The sequence below is a fragment of the Cervus elaphus genome, chromosome 15, assembly GCF_910594005.1.
Source record: "Cervus elaphus chromosome 15, mCerEla1.1, whole genome shotgun sequence".
Taxonomy (NCBI): Eukaryota; Metazoa; Chordata; class Mammalia; order Artiodactyla; family Cervidae; genus Cervus; species Cervus elaphus.
Genome location: NC_057829.1, coordinates 10,047,036 through 10,065,714, shown reverse-complemented (window position 1 = coordinate 10,065,714; position 18,679 = coordinate 10,047,036). Strand labels below are relative to the sequence as shown.

The window sequence follows — 18,679 nt, the reverse complement described above, 5'->3', positions numbered from 1 at the left end:
AATAATTTAAAAGGCTTTCTTGGAATAGGGAATTAACCTGGGATCTACAGGACTTTGGATATTATATGCAAAGTTGTGTGAATGTGTGCTTATATAAGATAGTTCATGACTTCTTCAGTATCTGAAAGGAGTCTGTGATCCAAAGAAGGTTAAGACTCCCAGATAGAGTCAGAAAATGCATTTTTATTTTCAGAAGCACCATAACAAATTAATGTGATTGTTTTTTGTTTCAGACCCTCTTGCATGAAATGATACATGCCTACTTATTTGTCACTAATAATGATAAAGATCGGGAAGGGCATGGTCCAGAGTTTTGTAAGCATATGCATCGCATCAATCGCCTGACAGGAGCCAATATAACGGTATATAAAGCCACACACATTTATGATATTTAGTAGTTATTTATTCAGTATTTCCTGGGATTTAATTAAAAATAGAGAACTGGGTAGAAATAAATACTGTGTTTGAGGATTTCCCAGGGCAAGTGAGGGGCCCAGAGAAGCAGACCAGCTTATCTGGGACCCATAGTAGAAGACAGCAGTTCTAGTGACATCCCTGAGACCTCTGACCTCTGGGGGCAGCTTGTTGTGCAGAGTTATTGCAGGCCTGAGTACCTCTCTTCTGGACTATTACTGTCATCTCCTAATTACTTTTCCTCATTGTCTCTTCCTTCAGTCTGTCCTATATTCTGCTGCTATTGTATGTTACTCCCTTCATCTGAAGTGTTTAACTTGGATTTCTGCATAATGTGGGAGGTGGCAGAGCCTGGGGTCAGAAAAGCAGGAAGAGTCAGGTTGCCCACATCCTGATGCTGGTGCCACTGATTGTGGGACCTACTTAAACTCTTTCATACTTTGGTTTACTCACATGTAAGAGGAGGATGATAACAATACTTAGGCTATTGGATCCTTGTGAGGGTTAGAGAAAATGCAAGCAAAAACATTTTAGCACAGTTTGGGTACTAATTAAATGTTGTCTTTGTTATTATACATTCATTTTATCCAGTAACCTTACTGTTCCTTTTTTCTTACTTTCCACAACTCCCTTGCTTATGTTTCTAACGGAACTGTTCATTTCTGTGCCTTTCCTCATATATTCTTTCCCTAAAATGTGCCTCTTCTATTTTCTGTCAAAATGATCTTCATCTTTACAGTGGGATATAACTTCTCCCTCCTTTTAACCTCCTCAGCAGATATTTAACCTTTTACAATGTTATATTTTACTTTCATACCCCAGTAGGGTGGTCTTACCTATCTTTATATACACCTGTGTATCTTTGTATACACCTGCACAAGATGTATAACATAGTGCCTCTACAAGCACTTAGCAAGTACTGAATTTAATTGAACCAAAACAAATATTAATTCCTACAGAGATTAAATGCCTTTGTGTGTTTAGAAATTTCCTTATTTTAAAAAGCAATAAAAGCCAGTGTGATGGAAAGGGAAAGTACTCATCCTCCATGTATTATTTTCTAGCTGTCAGTTTAATTTTCTAGAGAACTCATTTCATTACTGGACTGAGTTCCTTTAATATCAAATAAGTGGCTTGCATTAACACAGTCACATAAAATCCAGATTAGCAAAGGAATTACGGAGTTGCTAGTATAAAAGACTTTTACACTTTAAGCAAAATTCTAGTGTATTTCCTGTTGTTCAGTTGGAAGAGAATTTAGGAGGTTTTATCAAGTAGACAGCCCTTGCTTTGCCAGGTTACATTCTGATAATGGCAGACTCCATGGGGCATCCACATTGAGGACAGTTTTTAGTTAACTACATTGTTAAAAAGTTACAGCCCCAGGCTATAGGAATTACAGAAGTTGGAATCAAAAGAGATCCAATTCCCTGTCTTTTTTACCACTGAATTACTAAGCGAGGTGTTCTCAACATAAGAGAGAAGGCAGGGTCTTACAAGCCTTCTTGCTCCCAAACCTGTCCTCCAGTCTCTTCTGCACTTACCATAATTTGCATTGTTTGTATGCTTGCCAAACAATAGAATTTGTTTGCTTATAGTGGAGAAATAGTGAATATAAAACTATCCGGAGAGTTACTGAAATTAAGAGTTAAAAAAAAACAAGACTCATATGCTGTTGTTGCTCCTTATCTTATATAACTAATAACATTCCACTGAGAGGACAGGAGGAAAAGTTGCTCAGTCATTTGGAAGTATCATTTGTAAAATGGGGCCCTACCAGCCTCAGAGCCACCATGTGGGAGGGCTCACCTTCCTTTCAGCCTGAACTCTTCTCTGTCTGTCTGCTGCTTAGGTTCTAAGTAAGATTTCATCTAGAGGGTGAAACAGAGGGATCCTGTTCAAGGACTGAAAAGCACCTTTAAAGAGAATTTGTCTCAATGAAGTTTCTCATTCACTCAGTCAGCAAACACTTACTGAGCACCTTCCCTATGCCAAGCTGGTAATAACCACTAGGGATACAAGGATGAGAACATTCAAACCCTGGAGAGCTTTTCACCTGTAAACAGATTAAGTGGTACCCCAGAAAGCTGTTTGTGAGGAAATGAGCAGAGTTGGGTGAATGTGGAGAACGGATTTTGCAGAGGCAGCCTGAGACCAGGTGCTTGTGTTTGGGTCCAGTGTTTATAGGAAAGAGTCCTTCAGAATCCTTTGGTATGGTTACCTATAGGGGAAAATTTCAACTTAAGCAGTGGGAACAATTCTTACTGATTATGACATTATATAAAATCTTTATCCTAATTTTTCATCATTTAGAAAGTGAGTTTCTAAAACTCACATATAGAAGCTTTTTGGTTTTTTTAAAGTTGTCTTCTAGTCTCACATTTCTCTATCTTTACATAGTTTATGTAGCACTAAATTAACTACTGCTGATTCCCATTAAAATGAACTTTTGAAGAGAAGCTAAATATAGTTAGTATCTTTCCCAGAATATAACTTCAGAAAACCCTTGAGAAGTTGGAAAGTTTAAAAAAAAGGAAGTTGTGGGAGGCTGCTTATTTATTACATATATTTTCGTAAAATTGTTAACTTGCCTGCTTAACGCTGAGAACTTTGTTCCGGCCCAGGTGTACCACACTTTCCATGACGAGGTGGACGAGTACCGTCGGCACTGGTGGCGCTGCAACGGGCCATGCCAGAACAGTAAGCCGTATTTCGGCTATGTGAAGCGCGCCACCAACAGGGCACCCTCCGCCCATGACTACTGGTGGGCTGAACACCAGAGAACCTGTGGAGGCACTTTCATCAAAATCAAGGAGCCAGAGAACTACTCAAAAAAGGGCAAAGGGAAGACAAAACTGGGAAAGCAGCCAGTATCAGAAGCAGAGCATAAAGGTAAGTCTGCTTGTAGTCTTCCTACTTTTCCACTACTGTGGCTAGTTCTCTGAAGGACACTTCAGAGACTGGCATAAAGATAAAGCTTTAATTAATTTGTTCAACAGAAAAAAAGGCAAAACAAGAAATTTGGTTTCAACCGAAGCCCATTTAAAATTTTTTTTATTTTTTTATTTTTCTCTTGTTAGAGATAAAACCCTTAGCAATATTTTTTGAAGAAAAAGATAAAGCTTAAAGAGTGTTTCTTGTGTAGATATTTTCAAGTATGGACTTAAAGCAGAAAAAAATCCCATTGTCCATAAAACGGTGGTAGAAAAATGTATTTTGCTCTATATACATGTGAGAAAAAGTGGGAATAGCTTCCACTGCTAAAATTTAAGGGTAAAGTCCCTTTCCCTATCCTGACTCACTGGGTCATTAGGAAACAGAAGGCAAAAAAAAGATTGTCAAGGTAAAAACAGTAATTCAAATAACAATGCCCGGAATGTAAGTCCTAGCTACACCCCTTCCTATCAGTTGGAGTCTATCCAAGCAACTTCTGTTGATGTATGTATTTTCATTAGAAGAATGGGAAAAGGATACGGCAGGTATATGCTAACACTTCAAGATTTACCCCTTTCCTCTGCAGTTCAGAGTTACTGCCCTTTGAAGGGGTAGCCAGGTTAATGTTTCTTCCCTTGGGAAGTTGTTGATTGGATGTGATAAGGATTCATGGACATAAGCTTTCTCAAATCTGAAACATTTACTAAGTTGAGAAGCTATAGAAGAATTTATGTGGAAAGATTATATCCTGTTTTGTGAGCTGGGAAGATAATGCAGTAGCAGATTTTTCCCATCTGGGACGTGGCTTAAGAGTACTAAAGGAGCTTTCTTGATAAAAGTTATTTTGCTATTGATATTTGCATGATAGAACTCCTTATCTAAGTATGATGGTATTTTGTGTTTTGTTTTGAAAGGAGGGTGTTTTTGTCCTTTATGTGTTCTCAGTATCAGAGCTTTCTGACTGCTGAAGGTTGCCCTCCTGTTAATAGAGAATTACAGTATAGTTCTAAGTCAGAACAAAATAGTATTTCTTCATTTGGAAAAACTATCCATTAGCTTAATACTTGTTATGGTATAAATTTTGAATCAAGGAAAAATCTTACTTCTTTTGCAGACAAACTGAACAGAGGGGAGAAACAGCTGTTAATCCCCTTTAGCGGGAAAGGTTATGTCCTAGGGGAAACCAGCAATTGTTCATCTGGGAAATGTATCACTTCACATGCTATTAATGAAACCCAAGAGCCTTTAAGTCAAGACCATTCAGCAAATGCCCTGAGACCTCATTCTAAAACTGAGGTGAAATTTGAACAGAATGGTCCAAGTAAAAAGACTTCCGTAGCATCCCCTATTCTCAGTACCAGTCATCAAAATGTCTTAAGCAACTACTTCCCTAAAGTGTCCATTGCCAACAACAAGGCTTTCAGAAGTGTGAATGGGTCTCCAAAGAAAAGTCTCACTGTGGGCGACAGCACTAAAAAGTCAGTCTTTTCCAGTTCTCAAAGGAGGGTTACATCTTCTAGGATATCTCTAAGGAACTCCTTAAAAGCCATGGAATCGACATCTGTCACTGTGCCCCAGGATGCAGGTGGGCCTGAAGGTAAACTCCCAAGTAAACGACCCAGGCTAGAAGACAAGACTTTTTTTGACAACTTTTTTATCAAGAAAGAGCAAACCCAGAGTGGTGGTAATGATCTGCAGAGTAGTTTACATCCTCCAGCTGCAGCTCAGAATCCCAGCAGTTCATCAAATCAGAGCAGAGTGGTACACTGTCCTGTGTGTCAGGATGAAGTTTCAGAGGCTCAGATTAACGAGCACTTGGACTGGTGCCTTGAACGTGATAGCACCCAAGTCAAAAGCTGAAAAAAATCTCTGAAAAATGAATGGGTCTCCAACGTCCACCTTAATTGCCTCACTACTACACTCAGGAATTTCTGGTTAATAAGATCTGCAGGTTATAATCTAGTTCATCAATAGTAAATGTTCTACTTTATATAAATATATATGAGATTGTAATTAAAAAATATTTTGCCTAGAGGTGCTATACTCTTGTCTTATGTACACTGGAGCCCAGAATTTCTTCTGGATGCATTCATGTATATTTTTTAGATACTTCTTTCTGGGTTTTAAAAGTATTTAAATCTGTTAATCTTTTTATTTTCCTTAAAACATGCAGTGAGGAATTCTGTCAGGTATTTGGTTAAATTGAATATTTCATTATTAATATTAAAACTCATTCCCAGAACTGGTAATATCCATAGTGTCAGACATATTGACCAAAATTACAAACTAGTTGTTTTAGGCTACTCAAGGTCTTTGGGTTTTTTTCTTCCAAATTTTAACATTTCCTATATTATAAAGATTTTATTTTTCTGTTTCACTAAAAGGTGGCAGATTTTATAGTAAATAGATATTTATAGTAAATATTATATAGATATTATATGTATTCTATAAATATGTTGATATTATAGTATCTACTTATAGATAAGTATAGTAAAATTTCTTTTGGAATATTGCTAGTAACAAATAGCTACTGTAATTTTGTAGGTCAGAGCTTAGCTGTTTTCTCAAAATTTTAGATGCTAAGTAACATAACAGTTGCCTGGTTTATGTACAAGTGAAACATCATCTGGAAACAGTATTATGAATCTTAAGCCAAAGTTGAAACCATTTAGGAATACCTTTTTGCTGATGCAAAGTATTTCTTTTAAAAAAATTCTTTTTTATGTTACAACAAAGGGACAAAGATAGTTTGATGAAATTTACTTTGTTGTCTCATGGCTGTAACAACCAGCTGTTGGCATATTTTCAAGGCTTTAGTTCATAAGTTTTTTCTTTTTCTTAACTTTGTTGCAGCATGACTTTTACATACATAGGTGCAGCTGGGTTCCCCTCTGTGTGATCACTGGAAGTTAGAGAACATTTCAGTTACCCTGGAAGGTGTCCTCATGGGCATCTCTTCTAGTCAACACCCACAGCCCCCAAGTAACCACTGTTTTCATCTGTCACCTCAAGTTAGTTTACTTGTTTTTGAACTTCATGAAGTAGTATCTTTGTTGCTATGGGTAGCAGAAGTTCATTCTTTTCATTGCTCCGTAGTACTTGTAAATATGCCAGTTTATCATTCTAATATTAATGAACATTGGCATCATCTCCTGTTTGGGGCTGGCCGTTGTGAACAGTGCTGCTAAGAACATTCTTATTTATTTCTGTTGAGCATATCCCCAGACTGGAAATGCAGGGTCACCAGGTACCTTGTTTAGCTTCAGTAAATCCTGCCAGCTTACATGCTTACAGCAATGTATGAGACCTTATTGTTCAGCAGTCTTAACGCTATGATCGTCCTTTTCGTTTTAGCCTATCTCAGTGAGTGTTTATGAGTTTTGATTCTTTTGAAACATTAAGTTAAACCATAGTATTTAATAAATATTTATAAATGACTTAAAATGTGTATTATGTTGAATATATACATTTATACTCTCATACAAGATCATTTAACAAATTATGTTCAGGAAATATTTTTTGTGTGCCAAAACCATACAAAGCTCTGGTGCTATGAAGCATATGATAGCCCACCCATGGCCTCAAGGAGTAGTACAACCAATCGGGGAGTGAAACAAAAGCAGATTAATTTCAAAATAGTTAAGTGCTGTGGGAACTGGAAAGGATAATCAGCCCAGCCCAGGGCTTCAGGAGATGGAGGAGACAAATTGTACACCCAAGTTGAGTGTTCTAGGGCAAGTCAAGTTAGTCCAGCAGGGGTGGAGAGAAAGGGCCTTGCAGAAAGAAGGAACACTAAGGTCTGGCAGCAGTCCAGCACATTCTACTGGGAGAACCTGAGCTGTTCTAAATGAACAGAGGAAAATGTGAAGGGTGAAATGGTAGGAGAAAGACTGCAGACAGGACAAATTCAAGTAAAACTTTGAGGCTGAAAAACCCATCTATGGCATTCTCCACTTACGTCGTTTGTATAGTCCCTGTTAATACACATCTGTTGATTCACGTTGGGGTGGTGCTGTGGGGATTGGGAAGGCTTATACACCAGCCAAGAACATCTGAGAAGTGTTCTGAGGGGTTCACGGTCGGGGGGTTGGCAAGAGGGGGAAGGGCAATGGCTGGGATGGAGAGAAGATGGCTTCCAGAAATACTTAAGTTGTAAAATCAAGAATTGGTCAGTTTTAAGTGATGATGGGACTATGTTAACTGGCAAGAAAGTTGAAGTTAATTTAAAATTTGGAATTAAATAAGACTTCATGTCAGTATCTAAGGATTCTGATACTCCCAAATCTGTTGTTTTCTATTAGGAAAAACAGTCAGTTTTACGTTCTGCTGGTTTTTCACTTTCAAAAATCATTAGGGATCAACTTTTAAATGTTATTGCCCTTCATTTTGAAGAGATGAGGAAGGAGAAAAGGGAAGCAGACTTTATCCCATGGTCCAAAAGCTCTGAGATTTTCTTTCCGAAGCTTATGGGAGTTTTAAGTAAGAATGTCACAGTGAAACAGGCAGGCGCTCTAACTTTCCTCAGACTTAGTACCCAGCTGGGATCTCCTCACTGGGCTGCCTTGAAAACAAGCTGAGCTCTTTTTGCAGTTAATCCTTATTGAGGGGCAGTGGGTTCCTGTTGTTGTTTGTTTGATTTTTTATCCTTGAGGTTATTGTTGCCTTTTTGGAAATTTGTTGTATTTGTTGTTGACTAGTAGCATATCCACCAGATGAAGTAAAACTCTACTAGACAATTATTACAGATTAAATTCTCTGAAAGTGAAGTCACTCAGTCGTGTCCAGGCTCTTTGCGACTCCATGGACTAAAACCTACCAGGCTCCTCTGTCCATGGGATTTTCCAGCCAAGGGTACTGGAGTGGGTTGCCATTTCCTTCTCCAGGGGATCTTCCCGACCCAGGGGTCGAACCCAGGTCTCCCGCATTGCAGGCAGACGCTTTACCATTGGAGACACCAGGGAGATTAAATTCTCTAGGGAACTGAAATGGCATAGGATGCCATGTGGTGATTAGCTCTGGCTTTTTCTCTGACTTTTTATTTCTAACATTCCACTGTTAGAAAGTTATATAATTACATATACATCATCTCATATCTTTTGATATGAAAGTGAAAGACTTGATCTTTAGTGATTCAGGAATCATCTCATTATCAAAGTTTACAATGCTGTAGACTAATACAGAAACAAGCTGCAGTTTGCCGCCTTTGGTTCTGGTGCTAAACCTACGAAGATTTACCCTCTTGCTTACTGAACACCAGATGGCGCTCTTGTGCCTAGCTGTTCAGTGGTGTCTGACTGATCCCATGGCGGTAGCTTGCCAGGCTTCTCTGCCCATGGGGGTTCTCTAGGCAAGAATACTAGAGTGGGTTGCCGTGCCCTCCTCCAGCGGATCTTCCCGACACAGGGATTGAACCCAGGTCTCTCGCATTGCAGGCAGATTCTTTACCATCTGAACCACCTTAGTAAATTAAATTTCTCTGAAAAACTGAAGGCATAGCAAAGCCAGAGAGAGAAAGAGAAACTTCAACAATGGGAATAATAATGACTGGTTCTGACACATAAAGGGAAAAGACAGGTTATGATCTCAAGTCCTGGGAGAGGGGACACAGCATGGTGAAGAGTCTGTGCTTGTTCAAACAAACAAGGACTGATCTACAGGTCTACCTAAGGTAGATCTACTGATCTACCTTAATCTTCCTAAACTTGTTTATATTTCACCTTTTACTCTGAACACTAATGTACAGTCTTCTGCAAGAAACCAGTACCCAGACATGGCAAAACACGGTACCGCCAACAGGAAGTCTTCCAGACAAGGTGGGACCTATATTTTCTACTGTTTTCAAAATCATAGTACTCTTCCTTTGAATGTCTAGTACTTATTATTCTGCTCTCTTATCATCTTGATTAGTCTAATGTAACGTCCTTTGCCCCTGTATCAGAGGTCTAGTGGAACAAAGAGGAGCCTGTTAAATTTTTGGTGTTAAGTGCATGAAATGGCTAGGCACTTCTCAACATCTGTTACCTGCTTTTACAAAAACATCTTAATGTAACACTGATTCTCCATACTTCTCCAAAGAATCAAAATGTGTGTATTTTCAAGACATATTCTAGAGACCCAAATCATTCCAGGTTATAAGCATTTCTTGGAAACTAAACATGAAAATCTGCACCAACATGAAAGAAAATTGGATTTCCTTTTTAACAAGATTCCTCACATGTATTTGTATACATTCAAAATAATTCAGTAAGATACACCCAGACACTTGTTCAGTTGCATTCTTAATATCAAGATATTCAAATACTTCCTTTGCGGCTCATCTGATAAAGAATCCGCCTACAATGCAGAAGACCTGGGTTCTATCCTTGGGTTGGGAAGATCCCCTGGAGAATGGAAAGGCTACCCACTACAGTATTCTGGCCTGGAGAATTCCATGGACTGTATAGTCAATGGGGGTCACAAAGAGTCGGACAGGACTGAGTGACTTTCACTTTCACAGGATCCCTGATGGTAGGATGGAGTCTAGCTTCTTATCATGTCTGTGAGTCTCCCAAGTTGTTATTTGTAAACTGTTCATTCTAGTTGCTATTTCATGTAAGCATACTGCAACACAGGGGCTTCCCAGGTGGCTCAGTGGTCAAAAATCAGCCTGCCAAGCAGGAGATAGCGGTCTGATCACTGGGATGGGAAGATCCCCTGGAGAAGGAAATGGCAACCTACTCCAGTATTCTGGCTTGAAGAATCCCATGGACGGGGGGAATGGTGGGTTACAGTCCATGGGGTCACAAAACAGTTGGACATGACTTAGTGACTAAACAACACATCTGCTCATCGTCTGTCCCCTTCTGCTTTCTAACCCTTTGTGACCATTTTATATGGCACTGTGGTCTGCTTTCCTACTCTTTTTTTCTAATGATCGTCATTATATATTCAGTTGGATTTATTTTTCCTGGGGTATCTTACAATTTAATCTTAATTTCAGATAATTTTGTCATCTTTAGTTTCTTTGCTGGAGTTACATCAATTCTTGTTTCACAGCTTCCTGAGGGATTTTTTCTTTTGGTCCATTTTTGTTCTGAGATTTTGAATTTCGAATTTCAGGTTTTAATTTTTATTCCTACAGAGTCCTGTTTTTAAAGATATTTCATTCACACTGAACATTCTGCAGTTGCCTTATGGTTGAGGAAAGAATTTTCATCAGCTATAATTCTCATTTTTTTTCCTTCTAGATAGTACTGTTTATAGCTATTTTTCTTCCCTATTCTGCTCATTTTGAAAGGTATTCTTTTCCTTGACTTGCAAAAACAGTTAGTTTGATATAGGCAAAGATGAGAGGCTTTTGAATCAAGAGTGTTTTCTTCTGTTGGAACAGTGAAAAACAGTATTTCACAGAGAGGACATATTTGTGAGATGGGAGTGATTTGCAATCTCATTTGATTCCATAATTTTATTTTTCTAAGATCCTTGCTTCCCTCCTCCTTCCATTTTACCATCAAGCCTCCAGGAGACATCTCCCCTTCTCTGACACGGTGCCTTCCTCAAGCAGCCTCCTTCCATCTCATGAACTTTGAAGCCTCCCTGTGACGCCCCAGTGGGCAGCACCGGAGATGCACTGGTGTGATGTATCAGTATTCCCACCACTTGGGGGGGGAGGGTCCATTTTTCCCCGGACACCGCTACCTCTAGGCCCCCACTGCCCTGGCTCTCTAACATAGTTTCCACCTGACTCAGCCTTCACAGGGATGCTGGTGCTGGCTCTAGTTTCAGATGCTTACTTCTCTGTTTGCACATAAACTGAACTTTTTTCTGTGTCTCACAGTTATGCTATAGCTACAGGTTACAGGTGACTTTGTTGGGAAGATAATGAAAGAGATTCAGATTTGGGCAGCAACTAAGATTCCTTGGAAAGCCAGAAGCTCAAGTACTTCCCCTTAAATATGAACACACAAGCAAGAATGGTCAGACCTGGGAGGAAAACGTCTAATGATAAAAAATTAAAAAAAAAAAAAGATAAATACTGTATCTACTAAATGGAACAGGTTTTCATATATTTTAAAAATTTAGAGAACAAAAAAGAGAGTTCTTAAAAATTAAAAATGTGACAACACATGTGAAACCCTTGGAGAACTGGAAATGAGATGTCTTCAAAGCAAAGGACAAAGGCACGCAGTAGTAGCCAACAGTGACAGGCTCACACCTGAGGTGGACTCTTTGGACGACAGTTCAGCTCAGTCGCTCAGTCATGTCTGATTCTTCACGACCCTATGAACTGCAGCACACCAGGCTTCCCTGTCCCTGTCTGGACAATAGTTCAGAAAGAGCAGAGAAGATGGAGGGGAGAAAATGTCCCCAAATGTAGGGCATGAGTTTACAGTTTGCATGCCTCTCACAGTGGCTGAGAATAGGCACGCTGTCACAGCCCTGGCGACAGGAAATTATTCTGTGAGTGTCCACATAATGAAAAGCAGAGTACGTGTAAAGAGTCAGAAATAGGAATGGCTTCAGATTTCTCAGCATCCACACTGCAACTTAGAACCGAGAGAATGCCTTCAAAATTCTGACGGATAATTATTTCCGAGCTAGGTTTCTAAACTCAGGCAAATTACCAATTAAATGTGAGAGTTAAAGAAAATTTACCTCCCAGGTACTCTTTCACAGAAAGTACTGAAGGACATGCTACACCAGCTTGAGGAAGTGAGCCAAGAGAGGAGAAGACACAGGCCCCAGGAAGCGAAGACCCCACAGAAAGGAGCGCTAGGACCTCCAAACAACGTGGGAGGGGGTCAGTGGAGACAGCTGTGCTCCAGACAGACAGTACGACCACACTAGGTTCCTGCAGGTTGGAGGCCTTGGGGGTTTGAGACAGAAGACCAAGCAAGACATTAAGAAAAAAGTAAACTATAAAAGTTATCATGATTTATTCTACACCTCATCTTTGAATAGCACAAATAGTCTTTTTTCCTTTTGCTTTGGCTGTGTCACATAGCATGTGGGATCTAGTTCCTAGACCAGGAATGGAACTCTTACCCCCTGCAGTGGAAGCACAGAGTCTTAATCATTGGACCACCAGGGAAGGCTCACCAGGGATGTCCCAAACAGTCTCTAACTCTTCCTGTGATCTAAAGTCACGAGACAGTATGTAAGGGCTCAGGGAGGCATGGTAGAGGCAGAAGAGGAGGGGTGGAGAAACACCTGTATGCTTACCTCCCACGCAGGGACATTCAGACATAATGAAGAATCTAGAGCGTGGCAATGGACCTGCATCATTTAGAACTAACTGGGTGCAACTGGAGGAGGAAATGACAACCCACTCCAGTGTTCTCGCCTGAAAAATCCCACGGACAGAGGAGCCTGGCGGGCTGCAGTCCAAGTGGTCACCAGAGTCAGACACCACTGAGTGACTCAGCACAGCAATTGAGCACATACCCAAAAAATCACGTAAGAGTAAAAACCTTTTCTCAGGGGAAGAACACAAGCGGCTATTTTTCTTACCAAGCCTCACATGAAACAAGCTGACTTACCTACAAGTGCATCTGTAACTTTGACTTAAAAAAACTGAAACGCTATTTTATAGAAGACCATAGAAATAAAACAATTTTGGCAGAAAAAGACCTCATCTCAGTAAATATAGACTTCATCCAGTTAACTCCTTATCTAATAACCTCTATAGCACCTATTCAGAGCTAAGAAATGATCCATTTGATCAGAAGCTGCCTGCAGCTGTTCAGGCCCTCCCTGTCTTATGACCTGGTTTATATTTAAGTGTTTTCTACTTGTAAAACTCTTCCCAGCTCATGAGGCCAGGCCCCTTATACGTATCATTGGTCCAATGGTGTGTCCTTGAGCACTGCCATGTTCCAGGTGAAATTTACTTTCTGGTGATCATGAAAAAGCAAGAGAGTTCCAGAGAAACATCTATTTCTGCTTTATTGACTATGCCAAAGCCTTTGACTGTGTGGATCACAATAAACTGTGGAAAATTCTTCAAGAGATGGGAATACCAGACCACCTGACTTGCCTCTTGAGAAACCTGTATGCAGGTCAGGAAGCACAGTTTTAACTGGACATGGAACAACAGACTGGTTCCAAATAGGAAAAGGAGTACGTCAAGGCTGTATATTGTCACCCTGCTTATTTAACTTATATGCAGAGTACATCATGAAAAATGCTGGGCTGGAGGAAGCACAAGCTGGAATCAAGATTGCCGGGAGAAATATCAATAACCTCAGATATGCAGATAACACCACACTTATGGCAGAAAGTGAAGAACTACAGAGCCTCTTGATGAAAGTGAAAGAGGAGAGTAAAAAGTTGGCTTAAAACTCAACATTCAGAAAACTAAGATCATCGCATCTGGTCCCATCACTTCATGGCAAATAGATGGGGAAACAGTGACAGACTTTATTTTTTGGGGCTCCAAAATCACTGCAGATGGTGACTGCAGCCATGAAATTAAAACACGCTTACTCCTTGGAAGGAAAGTTATGACCAACCTAGATAGCATATTAAAAAGCAGAGATATTACTTTGTCAACAAAGATCCATCTAGTCAAGGCTATGGTTTTTCCAGTGGTCATGTATGGATGTGAGATTTGGACTATAAAGAAAGCTGAGTGCAGAAGAATTGATGCTTTTGAACTGTGGTGTTGGAGAAGACTCTTGAGAGTCCCTTAGACTGCAAGGAGATCCAACCAGTCCATCCTAAAGGAGATCAGTCCTGGGTGTTCATTGGAAGGACTGATGCTGAAGCTGAAACTCCAATACTTTGGCCACCTGATGTGAAGAGTTGACTCATTGGAAAAGACCCTGATGCTGGGAAAGATTGAGGGCAGGAGGAGAAGGGGACGACAGAGGATGAGATGGTTGGATGGCATCACCGACTCAATGAACATGGGTTTGGATGGACTCCGGGAGTTGGTGATGGACAGGGAGGCCTGGCATGCTGCGGTTCATGGGGTCGCAAAGAGGTCAGACACAACTGAGCGACTGAACTGAACTGAACTGATCATGAAAAGACTCTGCCTTAAAATCAACAGCAGAATCTGGGGACTGCATTCTTGACATTAAGATGCCTAAGAGCCTATTCCTGAAGCAGTGGAGACTGGGTACTTCTAAAAACCCAGGTACAATTATTAAATATATGGCATAAATACATATAATTGCCATCCAAAACCAAGATAGAGCTCACGTTCTCAGACCCTCTGCATCTTGGGAATACTCTGTTTCACTTGGGTCACGCAAAACTCTTTCTGTAAGACTGGAGCCACTGTGCTTATTTTCAGATGAAAAAGGCTCCGAAGGTCACACAAATTCAGTGGTTGCGTCAGAACTAAACAAATCTGTCAATTTTGTCTGTGCTCTTTTCGCCACAATACCAAAAATAATCAGTTTCCATCCCTAACTCACACTGGCCCTCCCCTTTAATCCATTCAGCTATATTTCAGTAGAATTTTACAAGTGCCCTAACTGAGTGAAAGTCGCTCAGTTGTGTCTGACTCTGTGTGACCCCATGGACTTCTTCAGGCCAGAATACTGGAGTGGGTAGCCCTTCCCTTCTCCAGCAGATCTTCCTGATCCAGGAATTGAACCGGGGTCTCCTGCATTGCAGGCGGATTCTTTACCAACTAAGCTATGAGGGAAGATAGGTTGAAATATAACAAAAACACCACACCAAAGAATATTTTAAATAAGAGGTAAATGAATATGTATATTGACCTCATGTTGTAAAGAGCTCTTTAGTTCATGACCACACCGATTATACTTTTCTGCATATATACACACAGGATACCTGTGACGGTTAGAGATACACCTCATGGCCCTTCGTTTCTGCAGCAGAGGGGCCACACAGACAGGCTCGACAGTGTGAGTATTAGAGTCATTAAAAAAAATCGTATTAAAAGGGCAAGAATCTAAATGTTGAGAATACAAATGGATCCCATGGACAGTCCAGCTACTCCCAGGATTGCTAAAATTATTGCTAAGATTGTCACACTCCATGTTTGCTGTTCTCTTTCCCTTGTTATCATTTATAAAAAGCAGTACCACATGCTCTGGACTAAGCCAGAGATGAGTGAGAGAAAAGCACATTATCTGATGGAGGAGCCCATTAAGAAAGTCAGTGTATGATAAAGGATCAAAAAACAACAAGAGACAGGTGGAAATAAGCATAATTTTTTCAAGAACATTTATACATCTGTTTAATTAGATTAGCTTTACAAGCATTTTGAGAGCTTTTTCATAATGAAACACTGCTTTTCAAATTACATGATTTTATAGTCTATCTGTATGTAAATCCTGAAATTCTTTGCCTGCTGTTGATAAAGGTCTGTGTTTTACAGCTGGTTAATATGTTGAATAAAAACAGCATTAGAAGCTTTATCTTTTACCAGGATTAAACACATATAGGCCACAAATAGTTTTAAATTTTGTTTTATATAGAGTCCTGCTTGGTGACAAGTTAACAGTCCCACTAACATGAAAAGAACAGATTTTAAATGGATATTGAAGAAATGGCTATCCTGATTTCTCCATCCTTTCACAACAATCTCCAAGAAATTATAAACTTTTCCAAAAACAAACAAAAAAAAACCCCACAACAAAATTTAAAACCTGTCAGGCAAGCACAACCCACAGACAGTAGAATCTGACACTTTGCACAACTGCAGAGATACATATCTGAATGACACAGGGGCTCCCAGATTAAAAGGCTGTTATTGTACACCTTGACAAAACAAACCTCCCACCAACATCATACAATTTCTACTCAACCTAAAAATAATAGCGCTTTTGAGTTGTGGCCTCAGGCAGTGCAGTGCACTGCAGACCAGGCTGGGGCGCGAGGGGAGAGCAGGGGCAGAGGCACTTACTGTTGAGATGTTGCATTGTACTAACATTATCTGGGACTAGGAAAGGAAGTGGAACAAAACTGCAGTGGGTGAGGAAAACCAACAATCAACTACAATTGTCTCCTGCAAGTTCTCCGAAGTGAGATCACAATACTGAATATTTAATCCCACCCTAAATCCATGCTGCCAGTTCACTAAACAACTTTTTTTCATGTTTTACATGAACAGTAGCAATCTTTTAATAAAAATTACTGAGCTTTCCATAGAAAAGGTCTCTAATTGAATACAAACTATACAGATGCTAAAACTGTCATAGGTTGAAATATACAGAAACATTTCTGTACACTCACATTATTTTGGCAAAGAAGATCAAGGACAGAGATAGAAAACTGAAGTGGGCAAGGCCTTACACCCATAATTCATGCAAAATACAGATACCACCTTTTGGGCTTTGCTAAACAGCCTAGGAAACTGAAGTCTAAGATATCCATCCTAATTCAGGTGTTAAATAACTCAAGTCTGGGAGGACTTACGTGATTTTGTAGGATTCCCTCTTTTTTCTGAAAAGTAAAAAAGAAGACTCAGAAGTATCTGGTTTTTTTGCTTCGTGCTTTGATTTTTAAGCTGAACGTCCATCTTTCAGTCCTGACGGACAGCACCGCCTCTTGGGAGGCATCAGCAGTGGCCTGAGGAGTCACTGATGTCAAGTCTGTAATAACACCGTTCGGTCTGGAGGCACAGTCTCCCCCTGACGCTACCTAACAGGAATGAGGTTCTGATCTGCTGGCCAGATGGGCAGAGAAGGAGGAAGAAAAGAGCAAAACTCAAAGTACAATCAACCTGACGGGAAGCAAAAGGAAAAGTCTAGGAAAGGGGACAGGATGTTCCACATCTACAGGATGTACCTGAAAGCAGAAGAAAGCCCTTTATCTGGGGAACTTGATGCTGAGGAGGATAACCTCAAGTTCATTTAGTGCCAGTCACTGTAGTTTTTTTTTTTCTTTTTTAATGTAACTTAAAAGATAAAACCTTTTTACTGTGTATTTTTCCTATAAAACATGAACTAAAAGTTACTGGTAGTAAATGGTAAAGTAAACAGTGACAGTTTTCACTATTAACAATGTCAAAAAAACAGCAGCAGCAGTCTTTTAAGAGTTCAAATTAGTGTAAGGACTACAAAACAATCTGATTTTTCAGTTGGTGATTAAAGTGCTCCTTTTCTTATTTTAAGTAAAAACAAAATTAATCATTAGTCACTGGCAACAATCATTTTAAGAGGCTTTTCAGGGCAAAATTTAATAGTACGAAGAGGTTTACAAAAATAGATTGATGCTATTTTGGGAAATAATACTGTAATTTTTTCTCAATTCAGTTTTGATAAATTGTACCTGATTATACAAAAATTATTTCAAATTCAAACTTGACTATATAAAAAAGGGAGAGATGAAATGAATTCAGCTAGATGACAGATCTGGCAAAATATAAGAATGAAAACAATTCTACCTAGGGCACTTATTTCATGTCCAGATGTAAATACCACTTTCAGTTGATAACTTATATTCCTCCCATCACAGGTTTGGAGTCAGTCATGCAGTACAAAGCCACACAATCAAAATCTTTGTTTTGATGCAACACAAAAAAGTTGTTTCTGTTTCCTTAAACTGCCAACTGGTTGTCTATTTTTCTTTATCCCATTTATTTGTATTCACAAGTTAACAAATAGCGTCAATAATTATTGTAGGTGAAGTGGGGTATTGCTGGATGAAAGGCTCTATAAGACGTCTTTACTGATCGAATCAGAAGGTTTATTGAGTTCAACCCTCACACCTTTTTCACCTGCAAGGTAAAAAAAAAAAAATTCATGCATTAAGTACCAGAGAGCTTCTGTTCCTACATCCCATTGTGCGCAGCGTTTCAACTTGCAAACACACATCATCTGAGAGTGGTCACACTCAGACTCCCAGAAGTCACCCCCAGGGTTGATTATGGTAAGTGCAGGGACTCTGAACTAGTAAACCTTCAAAGGGGAAAACCACTCTCTACAGAGGGATAATGACTTTTGTCTCCTTTTTTCTTTTTGAAAAACAAACTGAATTGCTATAAAATATTAATAGCAGTATGTTCAGCCTCACTGAAAGCACACTACTAGGCTTCTGTCACAAACAGTGACTGAAAATAAACAGAAACTTGTGAATATTCAATTTTTATAGTTTTATAGAAGGCTGATGTGGGATTATCCATGGCTGGTGACAGGACAGGTAGTCAAATCAGTAATGTGAACTGGAGCAGATTTGTGAGGTACAAAGTGGGGTTAAAGAAAAGACAGGTCAGCAGTCCATCTGCTGAAAACCTCAAGCCCAACTTTTTCAGGAGAGTGTCGACAAGTGGGGGTGACTGGACACCACTTGCAGATATGGACTCTGCATGCCTGTCAGATTTACTGATTTCAGCATCTCAATTCATCTCGTTGTGTTAATTTTGTTCATATCC

General features: G+C 39.7%; 2 protein-coding genes across 12 annotated transcripts in view; one reads left to right on the top strand and one right to left on the bottom strand.

Annotated features, from left to right (window-relative positions):
* SPRTN (SprT-like N-terminal domain) overlaps nt 1–18,679 on the top strand; it is a 49,360-nt gene that overhangs the window by 5,876 nt on the left and 24,805 nt on the right. For 7 of the 11 annotated variants that reach the window (XR_006345448.1, XR_006345447.1, XR_006345444.1 and 4 more), the window contains exons 3-4: nt 234–362; nt 3,039–3,306. Coding sequence is in view for 6 of the 11 variants with exons in the window: in XM_043926476.1 (XP_043782411.1) it covers nt 234–362; nt 3,039–3,306 (397 nt within the window). In the remaining 5 variants the exon portion in view is untranslated. Of the gene's footprint in view, nt 1–233; nt 363–3,038; nt 3,307–4,462; nt 6,786–18,679 lie in introns of those variants that run through there. The other 4 variants (XM_043926473.1, XM_043926471.1, XM_043926474.1 and 1 more) reach the window with 2 other exon arrangements.
* EGLN1 (egl-9 family hypoxia inducible factor 1) overlaps nt 15,512–18,679 on the bottom strand; it is a 60,293-nt gene continuing 57,125 nt past the window's right edge. The window contains exon 5 of the mRNA XM_043926477.1: nt 15,512–18,025. Coding sequence (XP_043782412.1) covers nt 17,961–18,025 — 65 coding nt within the window. The 3' untranslated portion in view covers nt 15,512–17,960. The remainder of the gene's footprint in view (nt 18,026–18,679) is intronic.